At 39.2% G+C, this 18,820-nt stretch overlaps 1 protein-coding gene across 1 annotated transcript in view; it reads right to left on the reverse strand.

The window, feature by feature from the left end:
* Positions 1 to 18,820, reverse strand: part of GPC6 (glypican 6) — a 769,976-nt gene that overhangs the window by 55,066 nt on the left and 696,090 nt on the right. Inside the window, exons 5-6 of the mRNA XM_065651447.1 lie at positions 16,161 to 16,291; positions 7,349 to 7,492 (exon numbers count right to left, since the gene is read on the reverse strand). Of these exons, the coding sequence (XP_065507519.1) occupies positions 7,349 to 7,492; positions 16,161 to 16,291 (275 nt within the window). The remainder of the gene's footprint in view (positions 1 to 7,348; positions 7,493 to 16,160; positions 16,292 to 18,820) is intronic.

The raw sequence follows: 18,820 nt of genomic DNA on the forward strand, positions 1-18,820 counted from the left end.
CTACAGGTTTTGTATTCCTCATCTCTGTAACAAGGATACATAAGACTGTTCATACCCCTAAGATGTTCCTGGAAATGAGATGATGACTCTCAGTGAGTCTTCACACCCCTCAGGTAAAGGAAGTTCAACTAGTACTAACAAGTACATTTTTAGAAGATGTTCAAGCAGGCGCTGTGTTCAATGAGACAGGCAACACATCACTCTTCAGACAAGGCAGACACTGCGTGGTAATCAGGATGGTGCATTTCTTTTGACAACTAAGTAAGGTAGAGATCTATCTTTCCTCTTACTATTGGAAGATGATCTTTCCTTGCTCATACTAAGCAGGGTCCAAACAGCAGGCAGACCCATTCCACCTGCAGACAGAGGCAACCACCATAACAAAGCTCTTTCTTAGTAACCGCCTCACGCGTGTTAGGAATGCAATGCATTGGATATAGCAGCATGCAGAACCATTCAGCTGGGGGATGGAATAATATCACCGTTTTTAAAAACAGGATTCTGGCAGGTCTCCCAGGAGGGTTCTGACAGCCACCATCATTCATCTGCCTTTGCCACCTGAAACTGGTATTAACCATAAGGGAAAAAGTGATCGCAGGGACTTAAACTTACTTAGATATTACCGTGATGCAGAAACTGAGGATAAACAAAACCTGACACTAAGCAAATACCTATTTTTGGAAAACCATTCAAATCCTAAATCTGACACCAAAAGACCATGACAAATGTTGAAAACACATTTATTCATTGTGCACATTGTATACAGACAGCTAGTAAGAAACAGGACTCTATTTAAACTCACAAAACCTAAAACTGGAGGAGCTGTACACCTGATACTTTACAGGAGCTAACTGTGGATTAACATCACACAGGGGGACATGGCACATCCAACAGCACAGCATCTAAGGGTTGTCAGGGGAGTAGCCTGTGGGAACTCACTGGGCTTCTAAAACACCTGCATGAGCCTGTCACTGGCACTCTTAGGAGTGTGAACAAAACATCCTGAGCTACGAAGCCTTTTACAGGCTCATTGTTTGTATCTTCCCCTATGGCCTCTGTATGCAGAAGGCATTTGAAAAATTAATCTCAGTATTTTGAACCCTCTAAGATTTATACCTACTGGATTTTATTCTAGGGCCTCTTGAGAAATAAAACGTTGAGAATAAACATCCTATCTCAGGAAAATGGCACTATCACTACATATATCTAACATTTCTAGCCTCTGGACTAAATGGATTCTAACAAAACTGAACCATAAACACTTTCAGGAGTGTCCCAGAGGATTCCCTGGGCAATGCAGATCAATGTCTTCATAGTACACTATCCTGTTAATTTCAGTCTTTTATAGCTAAAATGCAAAGCTGATTATTTTTTTTAATAATATTTTTTACTTCATGTAGTTTCAGAGACTGGAAAGGAGTTGTTTGCAATAGATTTGTTAGGTTATTACTGCGTTTTTGTATTGTAACAAAAATCATTACACAATGGAATAAAAAAAAAAGTGACAGAATGAACACTTAAAGTACACCCCACTTTATTCCTAAAAAAAAATATTTTGGGTTCTTTTGCTCATGGAAATTGAGACTTTATTTACTTCTATTTTAAGGAAAGTGGGAGAGAAGACAAAAGAGCATTTTCCTAAAAAGTGTCACACAATATATTCCCCTCCCTAGGGTAAAGAGCATGAAAGGTTTCCTTTTCAGACTGGGTGCGTGCTCATCCACTTCTCTATGCAGCCACTATACTGTACTTGAATGTAAATCACTCACAAAATGCCACAGCCAATTTCTCAGTTGCCTATCTCCATAGTATGCATGTACATTCTGTATTATACGATTAATAGTGCATCAGCTCCCTTGTGGAAAGCCAAGAAGGCTTCTGTGTCCTCCTGAAAGAAAATGTGGAATTATTTTATACACGTCCAGCCAGGTCAGGCTGCAGTATGTTCTCAAGAGAAATTCCAGCTGAATTAAGGCAGCGCTGTGCCGTACGGTGATGCGGTGGATACAGAGGTACTTGTGGCAGCTCAAACGCAGGAGGCAGTGGGGCTATATCAGCATGGCACTCTCTGTAGACTAACTAGTCCTGCTAAGAAGCAGGGTATAATAATCCAAGCTAAATGCTTTGAGCTACTTCATAAGTGAGATGATGCATGTCTGTGTGGTGCTGTGCTCCTGCCTTCTCCTTGGGCTGTGCTGAACCCTGCTGAGGAGGCCTTCTGTCTGAAACCAGGCACCTCTGACATTCACAAAAACTTATGAATCTGGAAAGCACAAGAGAATCCACTTTATCATGGTCCCACAGAGAAGCTCAGTGGTTTGCCCTAGGTCGGACAGCAAGAGAGGGGCAATTCTAGGGAGAGAGCGCAGGAAGGTCTGGGGGCTTTTTCCATTTCTTCAGTGCTAGCTCAAGGCAGAGGACTCAGAACCAAATGCCACCACAGTGTCTGCATTGCTGCACATGCATATGTGGGGTCTGAGACCAGGGGAACACTCATGCCAGCTGTTAGCTCACTGAGGGAATACAGACGCTCCTTTCTGAGGGTGAGGCATCATCCTTGAAGTGGGAGAAAAATACTCAAAGGAACCAGCAGCTCTGGGTACTGGGCAGAATTAAATCAGCCAGAATGCAAAATTACAGAAAGAACTGCTAGCATTTTAGCCTACAAGACACACACAAAGTAAAGATGGTGAAGATGAAACTTAAAGAAGTGTTTTGCCCAGCATTGTACAAATACAAATGGGAATGAAGGTGAAGAATAAGAATACCAAAGCTTACACCATGTTGCATTGTCCTCCAGATAGTCCTCTGGGAAGCAAGAGGGAAACAGATTCAGGGAACAGAAAAACAAAACAAAACAAAACAAACCACAGGTTATACCAAACAGGCAACTACAGAGAAGATAACGAGTCTTTATAAGCAGTTGATTTTAAATGAGAAATTTTTGATCATACTCTACAGAAGCAGCTGTGCTCAGTGGCTAAAATTATTTAATTTCTGACAGTATTTATCTTACTGAACTTCAGGTGTAATTGCTAAATGCCTAGACCAAAGCTGTCACTTTTTGACACTTCGTAGGAGAGGGATATGGAATGATTTGTCTGAGCTGTTTAAACGTATATTTTAGGATGAGATGAATTGTACTTCAGAAATATTTGATCTCAGTTCAGTTGCCTAAACTTGTATTTGGACAACTGAGCAAAGACCTTTATTTCTCTCTGTTGACAGTAAAAGCTACAGTCATCTAAACATCAAATCTAGACAGCGGGTTATAGGTATCTACACTGTGGATCTCTATATTGAATCAGAAAAGCCCTCATTTTTACTTTTGCTACAGTCAGTAGAGAAATAGGGTGGAATTCAGTTACCTAAATATAGGTATAGCAAGTGAATATAGTAGCTCTGAGGTATTCTCTATTACTTCCAGCCAGGTCTCCTGTAACTTTGCTTTCACATTTGGACATCCTGAAGACCATAGGCATCTCAAATAACATTAAGTGACTACGTTTATGTAGCCATATTCCACCCAGAGGGACCTGTAGAGAACAGCTGGGGCTCAGTTTTGTTCTCCCACTGGGATGCCACATAGTGGGCATCCTCTAGGGTGTTCTACATGGCCTTCAACTGCCAGCCCAGGAGGGCGTGAGCATCCCAAATGTCTGTCCTATCTGCCAGCTCAATTAAACGTCTTAGATACTCCGAGACATCTCAGTGCTGCATATCTACATACGGATATCTCAGCTGAGCCAATCTGTGAGAGGTGTCTATGACAGATGGGGTGAATCATTCTCCAAATATGTGTGTCTCTCTCCATTGACTTCAGAAAGAGTCTGACTTTTATGCCCTGTCCTGTAAAGATGTGTTCAATTGCCCGAGCATAGGTATCTTAAATTGCTTGAGATGCTGCAACGTATTCTACCCAGCTCACCACTGCTGCTCCAGAGGTATATTGGTCTCCTCTAGTCCTGTGACACCTCTACTGATCCCATATTTCAGATACTCTGGGATGTCTCAGATGGTGCTTTAGATCCATACTTAGACAACTCTCAAACTCTGTATAACTTCCTAAAATATCTGATGCATTTTAAACCAGTTATAGCACTACTTTTGTGGGATATAATTTTTTTTTCAAATTTCTCACAATTTTTTTTGATCTATTCCCTATTTACTAAGCTTTACTGGTTACAGATATGACAATAACATGGGGAAACTACTTTCGCTTCTCTTGAAATGGAATAGCTGGATTAACCACACAACTTCAAGCAAGGATGAAGGAAATGTTTCTCAGATGGGTTTGGTATCTGGTGATTCCAGTGTAGGCTTCTTATGAGGGCTGCTTTGTGCAACCTACCTGATAAAATATGCTCAACTGAATTAAGTTTATAAATGGGAACATGAGCAGGAGTAAAAAAAAAAAAAAAGGTTCAGGGATGCCACATGTTTGTATAAGATTCAGATGCAGAGGAAATATTTTCTAAACTTGGTCTCTTCTGAGGATGTGCTGTCGAAGACAGATGAAAGCAGAATTGTCTGTCACTTCTTTTGAGGTTTACATAGCTGCATGCTTGGACTTTGTGATGACAGTTTAGGGTTAAGTGGTCTGACAGCGTTTTGTGAATACAAACTCAAGAACAGACTTCTAAAACACTAATGTAAGACTGGACAGTCAGCTGACTCACAAGGAAAGATTTGTTTCTTATATCTGTAACAATCAAAAGGGGCTTTACCTATTTGGCAATACTATCAAAATGGTAACACTGCTGTATGTTTGCATTAAGCAAGCAATAGAAAATGATAATTGTTCAGACTGGAAAACTGCTGTGAGTGGGATTCTCCTTACATCCTGTTAGCAACACAAGGGTTAGGAGGATCGAACTGAGGCTGGTCCTGCCAGCTCTGTCTACAGTTAATGAGGAGAGATACGTGATTCAGGGAATGATTCAGCACATTGAATGCTAAGGATTTAATGTAGCACATTGAATGGTGTTCCTATGAGGTAGGAGTGCAGCACTGATATCCTTCTGGATAAAATTACCCAAGTTGATGTGAGATGCAGGCAGTGACCTTTCCCAAGTGCTGGTGAGGGATTACAGCTCAGAAACAAGGCCTTCTGCTCTAATCCACATAAACAGCCTTTCCTTGCTCCAGCTGAGGTCAGTGGCCACCTCCAACTCAAGGGATTGTTGATCTCAACTCAAAAGGAGATAACACATGCATCACTGCCATTTGGAAATGGATTTGATACCAACACTAATCACTAACAGGCCACAAATAGTTATTTTAAATATCACTGGCAGGAAAGACAATTAGTTATTTGGTTTTAACACCTTTTAAAGCAACAGCAGCAATGCTAAACTCTTTGTTTGTTCTGAAAAAAATATGTGAACACACCTAGCTAAATCATATGGAGACAAGTTCCCTTTTGAAAGTCTGTAAGTTATTACGACTAATAAAGGATTATCTACACTGGCAATTTTCATTAGCTACAGACTTTGAAGGCCAGAAGCATATGACACATCTCTGGTTTATTCAGGATGCTGCTCAGTATTTTGGAAGTTTGTAGTTTAAAAGAGGTATTAATCTGTTTAGAACTATTCTCCTTATGTCAATATGAAATGTCCCTTAAATCTGTCTGTCTTTTCAAAAAATGCTTGAACTGTTCTTACAACATAAGAGCAATCCAAGCTGAACTATGCTACCAGTCTTTTTTTTTTTTCCCCCTCTTCCTCCGATTTTGTCTGTGAGCGACCTTTAACTTTGAGGGAGTGTGACTGAAACCTACAGGCTTTGATGACCTTTGACTTCACCTTGGCCAATTCTAGATTAAGATCCAGGACTCTGCACTGAGTGATACACAAGGGCTGGTTCTTTGAATCTAAAGTGAAAGGGTAAAATTAAAATACGAATTGAGCATTACCAGCCAGATTTTTAGCCCGAGATGGTACACTGCATTATGAATCTGCTATATTAGAAAGACCTAAGTCTACAGTGTAGGTAGACATCTTCTTTTCTACTTCTCCTTTTGGACAATCAGGCTATACTATTTCCAGGAGAGCAGAGAACTAACGAACGCTGCCTTTTGCTGCAGGGTAATCTCATGTTTTAACTAGAAATGCCTTGCTATTTTCCAGTTGAATTGCCATGACGATTGACAGTATACAGTAGATTGACAGAACACAGCATAGATAGAGGCCACTGGAAGGACCTGGGACTGTGGAAGACTACTGTGATCATCAAAGGAATCTGCTGGATGTTGGTATCAAAGAGATACCCAGGTCCTTACCTGAATTAGTATACTTGGGTTTCTGCTCAGCAATTTAGGACGTGTATTGGAGAAACCTCTAGACAGTTTAGGCTCATCACCAAAACCATAGCAAGACATTGTGGCGCCCTAGTGCAGCCAGCACCTGCCCGGTACCCAGCAGGAGTTCAGCTCACCGAAACCTTGTACCCCCAGCTAACGGTGGCTGTTTCCAGCTGGGCGCTGCTCTCCCCTCACTCTTGCTGCAGCCCTGAGCGTGACTCTCTTCTGCCAGGCAGATCAATGTTGTTCAAGTGCTCAGCAGTAAACTTGGCAAGGAGAAGGTATGCAATACAGTCTGTTTTGATTCAGACGCTCTACAACTCTTTAATTTTGCTCGTCAGTTTTACCTCAAGATGATTGCTGAGACAGTATTATCAGTTATAATAATTAGCCCACTGTAAATCTATAGATGTATAAATAGCAGAAGCATCAAAGTCTGAAATGTGAATCCAATGACTGGTAGTAAAGAAAATAAGCTTATGTTAACGTCTTGTTTTCAAAATGACTGAAAAATAAAGCAAGTTTAATGATCACCGAAATTTTAGCTGATAAAAGTCAATTTTTGAGATGGATGGAAATAAAGTAGTGGTAATTTTATAATTAAGTAAAAAAGTGGAACAAATCAATGTACCTTTGCAAGTGGATATGTTAAAGAACTAACTGCTAAAAATTGCTTTAATACACAAAAACATTTTTAATAAAATAAAAAAAATATGAAATGTTGCTGCAGATCACTTTTCAAAGAGAATTTATACTGCAAAGTACCTGCCATGGCTCATCTGCTTTTTGGCCTCCAGGAAAGAGCTTGTTCTCTTCCAGCATTTCTAATACATAAAAACCGAGTCATATTGTTCTCCTACAATGCAATTCTGTACTATTTCCAATGGAGAAAAAAATATGCACTGAATGCTGGAACAGCTGGAATAAAAACTATATAGAGTGCTTATGAAACTATTAGAAATAAATTGTCAGGAGTTTACCACTCTTCTACTATATCTTCAAGCCATTTCCACTAATTTGAAAATGGAATTTATTTTGCCTTACCAGCCTATCCAAACTTGTGCCAGCAGCAGTTGTAGGTCGCTCCTCTGGGTTATATGGTCGAAACCTGGTGTTGAAGTTTTCAGGGACAGAACGGGAAGATCTCAGGGCAGGTGCTGGTTTAGGTTGGCCACATCCTTGGAAAACCTGAAAAGACATTGTAGGTTACATGAAAATCATAAAAAAAAAAAGACACACCTGGTATTTTATAGCTTCTTTGTTCTCTCTTTCATATATTTGAAACCAGCTTTGACTGATATTTTGATAAAAGTGAATTGAGTACTTGCTCTTCGTTAAAACTCAGGTTAACAATTAAGCATTATTAATTACTCTGAGAAGGCATAAAAAACATATAGGAACCTTAAAAACACCTAATTAACAAGGTGATTATTAGAAGAAGTTAACATCTTAAAGTATTTTAGTTGCTGTCTTTCTAGGAAGAGAAATGAACAAAAGGAAGTGCTTTGTGTCAGGACTTAGCTGATTGTTTTAGTTTTTGTTAAAATGCGGCATTTACTCAGAATCACATCTCATTCATAATCCCTACCCACAGCTCTTTCTACCTTGCAATTTTGTTTGTAGTCTCAGAGAAAAGGTCAATTATAAAACAGTCTTATAACTAGGTAACTTTCTTATTCATACCAATTTCTCCCCAGAAGAGATGTGGGGTATATTGAGCGGGCAATAGTGAGAATTATTTTCTGCTAGTGTGTTTGTTTATTAGGTATAAAAAATAATGTTTGGGGTTATGAAATTTTTCATATACTTCCACTTGGAAAAAAGTTTCAGTAGCATATATCTTGTGGATATTGAAGGACATGGACTACTGAATATCAAGTAATATCCCAGAGGAGCTGTCATGGAAGTTGCTTGACTGAAAGAACGTAGAATATTCACAGAGTTAATTTTTTTTAAATGTCCTGCTGTAGTAGGATCCTATTGTTTACCTTCATACCAACTTTTTCAGTTCTGGAATCATCTTTCTTTTTTGTGACCATTGTATTTTGGCTGATTCAACATTTTGCCTCCATTCAGAAGAAAAAAAAAAAAAGACAGAATTTCTTGTAAGATATTTTTCACAAAACCCTAATGACAGACATAAACTATCTGTCTGAATGAGCTTTGTGGAGGTGAAAACTCCTATGCAGGTGCTGTGTTTTGTTTGTAGGATCAGATTACTCCTTTTTGTGTGGCAAATAAGATAACAAGCTCACAAAGCTATGTGGTGAGCCAGTGACCAAAAAGACTCTTGTTTCACTTTTAGACTTAGATTTTCTGCCTTCAGTGGTTCCCTCTGAAGTTGCAATGGATGGCATGACTTTTGTTGTTTCAGGATACATTACATTTGGCTCTTAGGTTTCTGGATGTTAATTTTGAGGGCCAAAATGATTCAAAATTTGCAGAAAGAAACTGATTCATAGTAAATTTATGTTCAATCATCAGGTCTGTTTTGGCTCAAAGTCCAACAAGTCAGCTGTTGTATGTCCATTGAGATTTTTAATTTATGAGTAGAATACTGCTTGGTCTGGCTTGAGAGTATCTATAAGATTTTTTTAATAGTTTCTACCCTCCTTAGTCATAAGGACTATCGGACAATAAATTCATTTAATCAACCAGGAAATACAATTTTAGCTTGTATAGTTCTATATGTTTCAGCAGGAAAGAATCCTATTTTTCCTCCATGAAGAAAATTTGACTGAGATTAATGTCCAGGATTTATACATGATTGTGTATGATTCTGTACATTTCAAAGGGCCGGATTGTTACCATTTAACCCTGGGTGGTGGCTAAACAGTAAACAGTTGCTCAGAAAGGAAAAAGAGGAATGACTCGTGGGTTGAAATAAAAACAGATTTAGCTAACACCAATGAAGTGACACAAAGCAATACCTAGCTGCTGGAACACGCACTCCCAGCAATGAATGCCAGAGGGTGGACACTGTGAGCACAGTGATTCCAGTAAAACATGGAGATCATAGCAGGCATAGGGAAGCCAAGGGAGCTGGACCCCCCTGGACGGTGACCGTTGAAGAGGAAAAAAGGCTGTCTCCAGCAACTTCCCATGTATATGTGGAGTGGGATGTTCATGGTATGGAATACTTCATTGATCTACCTAGATGTCAATCAACATGCTGTCCTGTCCGTGCCTCCACTCTCACCAATTTTTACTTGTCTTTGGTTTCCCTGACAACAGCCAAGATATCAGTGAGTTCTTACATTCCTTTTGTACCAAATCCCAAACACTGGAAGGCTACTGGAAGAAAAACATTAACTCTATCCCAGAGGGCTATCTTATTATTCTCAAACTAGACCCAAAACTAAGAGTGTGCTAGCTACTAAGAAGATTCTAACTGCATGGAAAATTTCCTCAGTTTCAGCTAAGCAAGCACACAAACATATATGTTGGGGACATCGGTTATATTAGAAAAGTTTAGTCATACTTATTCTGACTGAAGACGTTATGCAGAGAAAACGTAACTGTTTATTTAGATATCTATGAAATCCCACTTAGTCAAGTCAGTCATCAGCTATTTGCTTACAAAGACAAGTGACAATTATCCAAAACATGCAACTTAGGTCTCAGGGGACAGGAAGTTGTGGGCACTACATATTCATCTTAAATTTCACATTGTGTGCCTGTGAGGCTACTTGTATGACCATGTAGAGTAACTGCACATCTACATAATTCATATTTCATTTTTCTTATGACACACCAAAAAACCCTGACATAGACTTTGTGGCATTTACCTTCCAACAAACAGTTGTAGCCAGTAGTCTTATATGAACAAATTTACGCGTGGCCAGACAATAATAGAGATGGAAATTAGATAGTGATTTTTATATCACAGAAGAAGAAATAATTTACTTCTTAAATGACCTGGCACAAATGCAGTAAGAATACAGTATTCAATAACTAAATTTTGAGAGCAAAAGAGACGTTTTCTAATTTGCATGCAGGTATTAACTGACAGAAAAGAAAATGTAAAGCTCATACCTGAAATTAACAAATGCTTCCTAAGAAGTAGTATATGAAATACTTTCTTCACAAAGCTACTCAGAGATACTGAGCAATTTCTAGAAAAATATTCAAGTTTTTCATTATGCATGCTGTGAATGGGCAGCATAAATCCACTCTCCCTAAAAAATTGCATTTTATATAAAATTGGTGTAGGCCGTTTCATCTGAATTTAGAGAAGGGATTCTATTTGAAAATAATTCACCTAAATTTAGGTGTGTACATGTAGATGTCTATATTTTAGTTAAACATCTAAGCTTCCATTTTAGACAGTGATCAAAAACTCTCTTCAGCTGCTCTCACATCAGCATCTACAATAGTTTGTGATGTTCTAGGTTATCTGAGATATCTGTTAAGGCTGTCTAAACACAAGACCATTTCCCATTGAACTGCAGCTAAACCTCAAATGGGATATCCTAGGATGTCACAAAGAGCACTAGATCTCTCTGGTCAGGGATATGTACCAAGCCATGAGATCAAGTCAACAGAGCCAGTGAAGAATTACATCTATCAAGCTGACTAAATGGAGGTGTCTACTTCAGGACTAGGAAGTAGATACTGTAAAATAAGAGTCCTTTTTCCAGGGGAACTTGAAGTTTTGAATCCCAGCAGATAGAGTTTGTTCTCTGTGTAGCCTAGAGTCATATTGTTATTTAGACATGTGCCAGTGCTGAGTGCTTTCTATTGAGTGTCTCTATGACTCTGCTCCATTGACTCTCTTATCTTCAGATAGAATAGCATTGATTTTTTCCTGAAATGCTATTATATTTTTTCTGCACAGGACTCTTGAAAGAACACAGATAAATGAAGAGGTTTTGTTAATATGAAACTCAGGGGCTATTTTAAGAAGAACCTTGGATGTAGTTTTATGAAGATTTCCTCCTTATAAATAATGCATCGGTAGTCCTCTATGTCATGGAGCTCATTCATCCTCTTAGCTGAAGTAATTGCCTAAAAGGAACATATATCTATAGGTTAAAATGGCACATCCATCAACTCAGACAAAAGTAGATTTAAGGCTTACTAAGGGGATGCTCAGTTATGGGATAGGCTTTATGAAAGTGGAAATATCTTGCATGGAAGCCAAATGACACTTAGAGCAGCCAAACATGTCTGTATAGAACCAGGCTGTTTAAAATGCAGAAAATAGTCTAGAGTGTTGTGCTTTGAGTAACAATGAAGGCACAATTATGCTGATGCAACCAGATTAGGAATTTTCTCTGTTTTGAAGAAAAATGGATGTTATAACATATTTTCTGCTGGTTTTTGAGTTTTCCTCCACTTCTTGTGAACGAGCAATCTCTGCAGATGTCAACTAGTAAACATTCATATAGATGGAATGGAACAGATGTAAGATTTATTCTTTGACTTGAAGCAGGAATCAAAGGTAATGGTACTGACAGCCTTGTGGGAAGACTGTGAAGGCCCCCAAACCACATTTGTTTTGGCCAAGGTTGAAATGAGCAATTATATGTTATGACTCTTTGAATATGACTCCCTGAATTACCTCAGGGAGAATGAGAATAAGAATGGTAAATGTCTTGGACATGAACTGAGCCATGGGAAACAATATACAGAATATGAAACTTTTACCTGAGAAATAATCAAGCTGTTGCTGAGCACTGAGTTTGGCACTATAATGTTCAAGTCACAGAATCATAGAATCATAGAATACCAGCTTGGAAGGGACCACAAGGATCATCTCGTCCAACCTTTCTTGGCAAAAGCATGGTCTAGAGAGGGTGGCCCTGTGTAGCTGAATCTTAAAAGTGTCCAATGTTGGGGAATCCAGCAATTCCCAGGGCAGATTATTCCAGGGGCTGATTGTTCTCATCATGAAAAGTAACAAAAAACCCCCCAAAACACAAAACAAAGAAGTGTCACTGATGAATAACAGATTTCAATAATGAAGATAGCGTGTCTCAGACATTATTAGGAGAAATCCAAGGTAAATCTATTGAGACCTGACTTCTACCAGAGACAACCTTCAGGGAACACCACCGAAGTCTGGATAGCACCAGATAGAAATGCCTACTCTTGAAAAGTGCTGATGTCTTGGGAAGCATCTCAGACATCCCAGACTGACTGTTTTTGCATTCTGTGTGGTTTGGTTTGCAGAAGATACTCTGTCAGAATGGCTGCAGGTGTTAGATGATGAAGCTATGGAAACTGGTTTTGATGATCTTCAGTCCTTTCCTGTTTTTTTGGAGAAGGGAAAGTTGGGTCTGATTCAGAGCGCATAGATTCCTCTAGCAGAAACTCCTTGGGGTCTGACTTTCTAGACCATTTCTCCTTTTTGAAAAGCATCTCCAGATATTGCAGCTGTCAGGAGTGGGACTTTTCCTGAGGCAAAATAAGGAGCTTGCATGGCTGGCATTCAGGGACACGACAGCCACACAAGGTGAGCAGCTTATGAAGCCTAGACTTTCTATATAGCCAGCGCTGAATACAGACTGCAGAGAAATATCAAGAAAACAGAAAAAGATTTCAGCCTCAGGATGAATTGGGGGATCTTCACATAACACTAGTACCTAGTTAATGTGAACTGTGCTAAAACAATCAACCACAATCAACACACAAGAACAGTTAATGGCCCAGGAACAGAGATGCTCCATTTTATGCAGTGACAGGTACTGGGATGTGGCTGAGTCTGTATGTCCTTGGTTGGAAGTACGAAGATAGAAGAGGTGCATGTGGCACCTCTATAATTCTCTGTCGCGATATTGACGTGCACCCATCAAGCGCAGAAGACAGAGGGTTTGTGTCTTCTAAGGAAATGAAAGACAAGGCGCGAACTCGAGCAATAAGCCCTGACTGGTGGCACTGATTAATTGTTAACTCATAGGCTTTTTCTTGGACTGCTCCATCTTTCTCTTTGCAGAATGAAATAGCTCCACAGAAGGTATGTCTCAGCAGTATAGAAACAAATCAGACTGTGATACTTTGGCCTCAAGATCAGGCACTGGTCCTTGTCCTTCTTTTATTTATTAGTATGATTGTAACCATGAAGACTATTCCTCAGAAGAATAGTGCTGAATAGGAGATGCATATTTATAGGAAAAAGATATCGGACAAAACCTTCTGTGCTACATCAAGTGAAGAATGGAGGGACAAACCATAAAAATGGAGACTTAGGAAGTTCATGATGTATTTTTCTGCTGATGTCTAAAATGGAAGACTTCTTCATTCACATAAGAGCATGCATTCTTACTTATTTTTACACACTTTTAAAGTTGGAAAGCCTACATTGTTGCTCACTTAATTTTGCCTCCATATGCACAGTAATGTACAGTCAATGTGTTATTTCAAACATACTTCCATTTTTTTCAGATAATTTCAATATATACTTGCAGCTATTATAATACAAAACATCATTTTGTAATACAAATAAAAATTGATAGCGTAATTTAATGTGAATGACTTCTGGAATAGGGCGATTGTTTATAAACATTTGAAACAGGAGAGGGATGAATTTTGGATTAAATGAACTCTGGGTCTTCTGCCTGCAAAGTGGATGAAATTAGTGAGAGATGCTTGAGGAAGAAACTGTTCATTTTCATTTGTTTCATTCCTTTTAAAAGAGAAAAAACATTATGCAAAATGGCCCAAAATTCCACTGAATACAGCATAAAGCCTCCTCCCACATATCAGCCAGATTTTTAGGTAGAAAAAGCTGTATGTCAGTGGTGAAGAATAATCTATGTGTACGTGGGTGTTGCAGGCATAATAGTATTAGTGTATCATCATTTTCCCGTTGCAAAAATGCGCTGACTGACTTGTAGAAAAATAGCTATGATTCCTAGTCATCACATTTTCAGTGGATACAGTCAAATGCAAGATACAAAATTGTTTGAAGAAAAAGAAAATAGTGTGATTTCACCACCCTGCCTGAAGCTTTCTGAGTGGTGTCTCAGAATAATTGACAAGTGTGGCTTTTCTCCTACATTAGGTCTGCAATTGCATTCCATGCACCCCATTACACCCGGCAAGGTTGCTGTCATTTTCACTGAAGCTCTAAGTGGTCAGTATGTATAAGGGGGAAAAATTAGATGACAGATGACTGATTCAAAGTTTGCTCATATATCATCTCTACAGATTCAACATGACAAAGGAGAACACAGCACTAAACCCCAAGTCTTTGCCTTCTTATGCTTTTCTTTCACAACAAAGCATTTCCACGTGTTAGGGCCGGAAAAAAAGATGGATACCACCTAGGAAAACAAGGAAATCACATTTTGGGAGAATAATGGTCTACACAGAAGTATATAAAGATTCCCAAGGATAGACAGTTATCTATGAAAATATGATAAAATAAATTTCACTGAAATGATTTGGTTTCTGTTTCCCAAGATTTTAAAAATTATTGGCTAAGGTCTCTCTTAGAAGAAAAACTTTACATTGCAAATGGAATCACTTTGATTTATTAATCTTTACAGCAAATAAAGTACTTCTGAGGGACAGGAGAAACAGTCTGCTCTGCTACGAGCGAGTTGTGAGATGAGTTTGTGCCAAGGTGATGTCATTGGACTCTGGCAGGGGATGCGGCTTCCGGACTAATGGAAAAACTGTGAGAACTGAACGTGTAAAAAGGAAAAAGAAACACACCTGAGCCTTGGGTGAGTTTTCAGTGAAAATATTTTTCGTTTCTTTTTTTGAGGTAAGGGTGAGTTTGCTGAGGCTAGCCTTTAATTCCCAAAATATTTCAGAGAATTTGGCTGTTAAACAAATGCCTTGGTGAATGCTGCCAGAACAAAGTCTCATCACGCAAGACGTAGACTGCTTTTAAAATCTGAGTAACTTCTGCAGGTTGAAAATGAAAAGCACCTTGAAGGAAATCCTTACCAACCTGCAGCAATGGGGCCATAATAAACATCTAATTTTGGGTTGGCAGGAAGAATATTAACCTCAGCATCCTGCCTTTTTGTCCTCACATTTTTCCCAGCTACGGCAGCTTCCTTCCAAGCAATGGAAATTCACTGGCTTTGATGTCAGACTAGCCAGAACCCAGCTGACTTCTGGGAGATCAATGGAAGATAGAAACTCCTAATGCAGAAAACCTGGCAAACTTTTGTCTTCAGATTTTGACCCACAGTGGACTGATGAATATTAAGGAAAAGCCATTAACTGTTGACTATTGGCTCAAAAGCACCTGCTACTGAATTTGAAGGATCTTATTAATGTGAGGTTCAGAGGTGGTGGTGATCTGTGTATACACACACACACTAAAAATGGAAAGGAGGAAGCTGGCATCATTAACTCTGTTTATTTTCGTGTCAGCATCCAGACAGAACTCTATCAAACTGTGGTCTGATAATCAGAGGCTGTCCAATGTAATGATATTTCCCTTGAGTGGCTATTAAAGGAGGTTAAATGGAACATTTTGTGTATTCACCTCAAACACATTATACTTCAGTCTGACCTAGACAGATCAAAATGTGTTTGGAAGTTAATATGGAGAATCACAGATGAGACACGAGCAGAAGTTACCAAACGTACTCTGCAGGATATTGCTTACAGGGTTACCACTAATTTTCAGCACCTTCTGGTTTCCTTAAATCTCTTACAACTATTACTTTGTAGTTTACTAAATGGTACCTTTTTCCCTGCCACACCTTTTTGAAAACTTTGAGCTTGTTTAACTAGATGAAGGATTCAAAGGCAGTCAGGTGAACTGTCGAACAAGCAAAAGCAATTTCCAGTGGTCTGGACAATCTGTCTTAAAGTCTGGACAGAAAAATGGTGATGTTTCTCCCCCTGTTTGTGACATTCAGCAACAGAGAAGGCGCGACTCACACAGTACCTTTGCCGACACCTGCATGCTGTTTTCTTGCATGTTCATGATGGCTTCAGAAATCTTGACATCAATAGGATCCATGACTGATTCAATGTTGAATGGTCCCTCTAATCTCTCCGCTACCAGAAGCATAGCATCTGTTAAAACACAAAGCAGCCATTCCCTTAAAGAAGGGATACCTTCGGGTGCCTCAGACAGACCAGCCTCACCAGCTGGAGCCTTGAGTACCGAGTGCTCCCGAGCAGCAGCCCATGGGGACGTGTGGCAGCGGGACTGCGAACCCTGCAATGCAGCTTCCCAGCTGTCAAAAATATCTTCCCCTACCGCTGCCACCGCAGAAAGAGGAATAAAGTCTGTAAAAGTTAGATTAATAATAGTTGCCATAGCATTATTGAGCTTGGGGTAAAACTATTTCACACAGCATCGCACCACTTGAAGCAGCCGGTGCTCTGGAATGCACTTATGTTGTCTCCTTCCCCAGAAAAAGCGAGATGATAGAAATGAATCCCTGGGGTATGTTCTTCGAGTTTGTGTGAGATGATGAAAACTTTGATATGATATATCAGGGTGTTATAATTAAAGCAGCTGTTCTTTCTGACCTTAATGATCTCATTTTCTTGCAATATGAACAGTGGATGAATATTGGATTTCTGCCATAGTGTATAGGTATAAAACGTTTGCCTTGGTACATTTTCAAAACTTGGTCAAAAGTTCTATGCAGAAACATATAAAAATGTACTCTTTATATGTTTTGGATTTTAAAACCAAATGTCTGCTTAATTTACATTAGAGCCCCTCTTCAAAGAATTTTATCTTTTTGGGTTCATTAACAAGTAAAAAACAAGCTACTGAACAGAAATTAATAACAGTAAAAAAGGTTGTTCTGTACATCGCATACATTTATCTATGCACAGACATGGATTTCTCACAATTTCTGTGGCAACAGCCATGCGATAAACCGGATTTATATTATACCTGTGAACATCGTATTTGATACTTATATGTTAGCATTTAAAATTTTCAGCATCTAATTATCTCTAAACAGATGCCACCTGCAATTTTAAAATGATAAACAAAAATCTTCACATGCTCTCTTCTTTATCTCTCAGACTTAGGCTCCAAAAGGTACTAACCAGATGTCCTTCCAAAACAGACCCCACGTGTGCTTTGCTGTTGCACGCACCAATCCCACGGCAGCTACGTGGAGAAGGCATGGAGCGTCCCATAGCCCCAGTGGCAGCGCTTGTAAGCTTGTCTGTGGAGTCCTGGGGCTCCTTTCCAGCCTGCAAGGCCATTTTCTCCCTCCCCACAGCAGCTCATGTGCATGGATGTGTGGGACGAAGAGGCTGGCATTTCACCCTAGCAGTTGAGACACAGACTCCCATATACAGTCTGACCTGGGGCGTTTGATATGTTGTTTATATGCAGTCAATGCATGCCTAAAAATAGCGCTGAAAAGGAAATTAGTTGGCATGTAGTACCTAAGAACTTTTTCAAATTCGGGTTTAATATTTCACAGTACTCTTAGGCTGGAAAGAGTGTAATGCCAGTTATTTGCAGTAGGGTGTATAGCATCTTTTGCTAACTGTGAGAAATGGTGAGATAATAGGAATTTGTTTTAAAACAGAGGTGTTATTTTGGCTTCACATTATTTTAACATTCTTCAGTCTAAACCCTTTTCAGTGGGAAAGTCATTGAAAACAGCACCTTCCTCTGATAGAGGAAACAAAACATTTTTCATACACACAAAAATACACATACACATATACGCATGCAGATTCCTGCAAAAACTTGGCAATTTTTCCACATGCAAAGAGAATTTGTCACAAGGTGGTTTTTGTTGTTGTTTGGTGGGTTTTTTGTGGGTTTTTTTGTTTGTTTGTTTGTTGTGGGTTTTTGTTTTGTTTTGGGTTTTTGTTTGTTGTTTGTTTGTTTTGGTTTGGTTTTGGTTGTTTTATTTTTTTAGGAGTAGCCAGTAGTTAAAGACAAGCATTTCTTTGTATGAGCACACTTTAGTTTGGGAACTAGCAGGCTGGACAAGTCTAGTGCTAAGCTCAAGTACATGTTTTGGATAAGGGACTGTGTTGAACTAGAGTTCACTTAACAGGTAATTGCTGGAGACCCTTCATGAGAATGGGTTCATCGTCTTCTATTTTCTGAACCCTAACCCTATCCATAGACTTAGTCTTTCTTTAGTCTTTGCACTGGAAGAGGGCAGAGGCTGAGAAATGTGGGTAATTCCTGGCTGCCAAAGGTCTCTGTGAGCTTTTTGCTAAGTTGAGATTCCTTGTTTGATATAGTATGGTATAGGTTTGATGGTTTGAGTTAAGATTAGAGTCAAGGTTATGCTTCAATCACATGGGCTATAGCTTTATGCTAAAAAAATGTGAAAGAAAAAAAACAATAGAGAGTGAAATAAAGAAGTAGATCTCAGGTGTTCCATATTCTTTAATTGCTGTCTCCCTCTCTGGGTTGGAATGACTCTGGACCACTCCAGGTAGCTATTCACAACACAAATCTGTGGAGAAGATAGCATGAAGCAGTGAGGCTTTGAGCCAACAGTATCACTTGACAGCAGAGCCCCGCAATCTTTTATTTAGTTAGCTATATAGGGATATGGCTAGGGACCAACGGGTTAAGGGAAAAGTTTACTTTGAAATGTTCAC

This window comes from Caloenas nicobarica, chromosome 1 (assembly GCF_036013445.1).
Source record: "Caloenas nicobarica isolate bCalNic1 chromosome 1, bCalNic1.hap1, whole genome shotgun sequence".
In the NCBI taxonomy this organism is placed as follows: domain Eukaryota; kingdom Metazoa; phylum Chordata; class Aves; order Columbiformes; family Columbidae; genus Caloenas; species Caloenas nicobarica.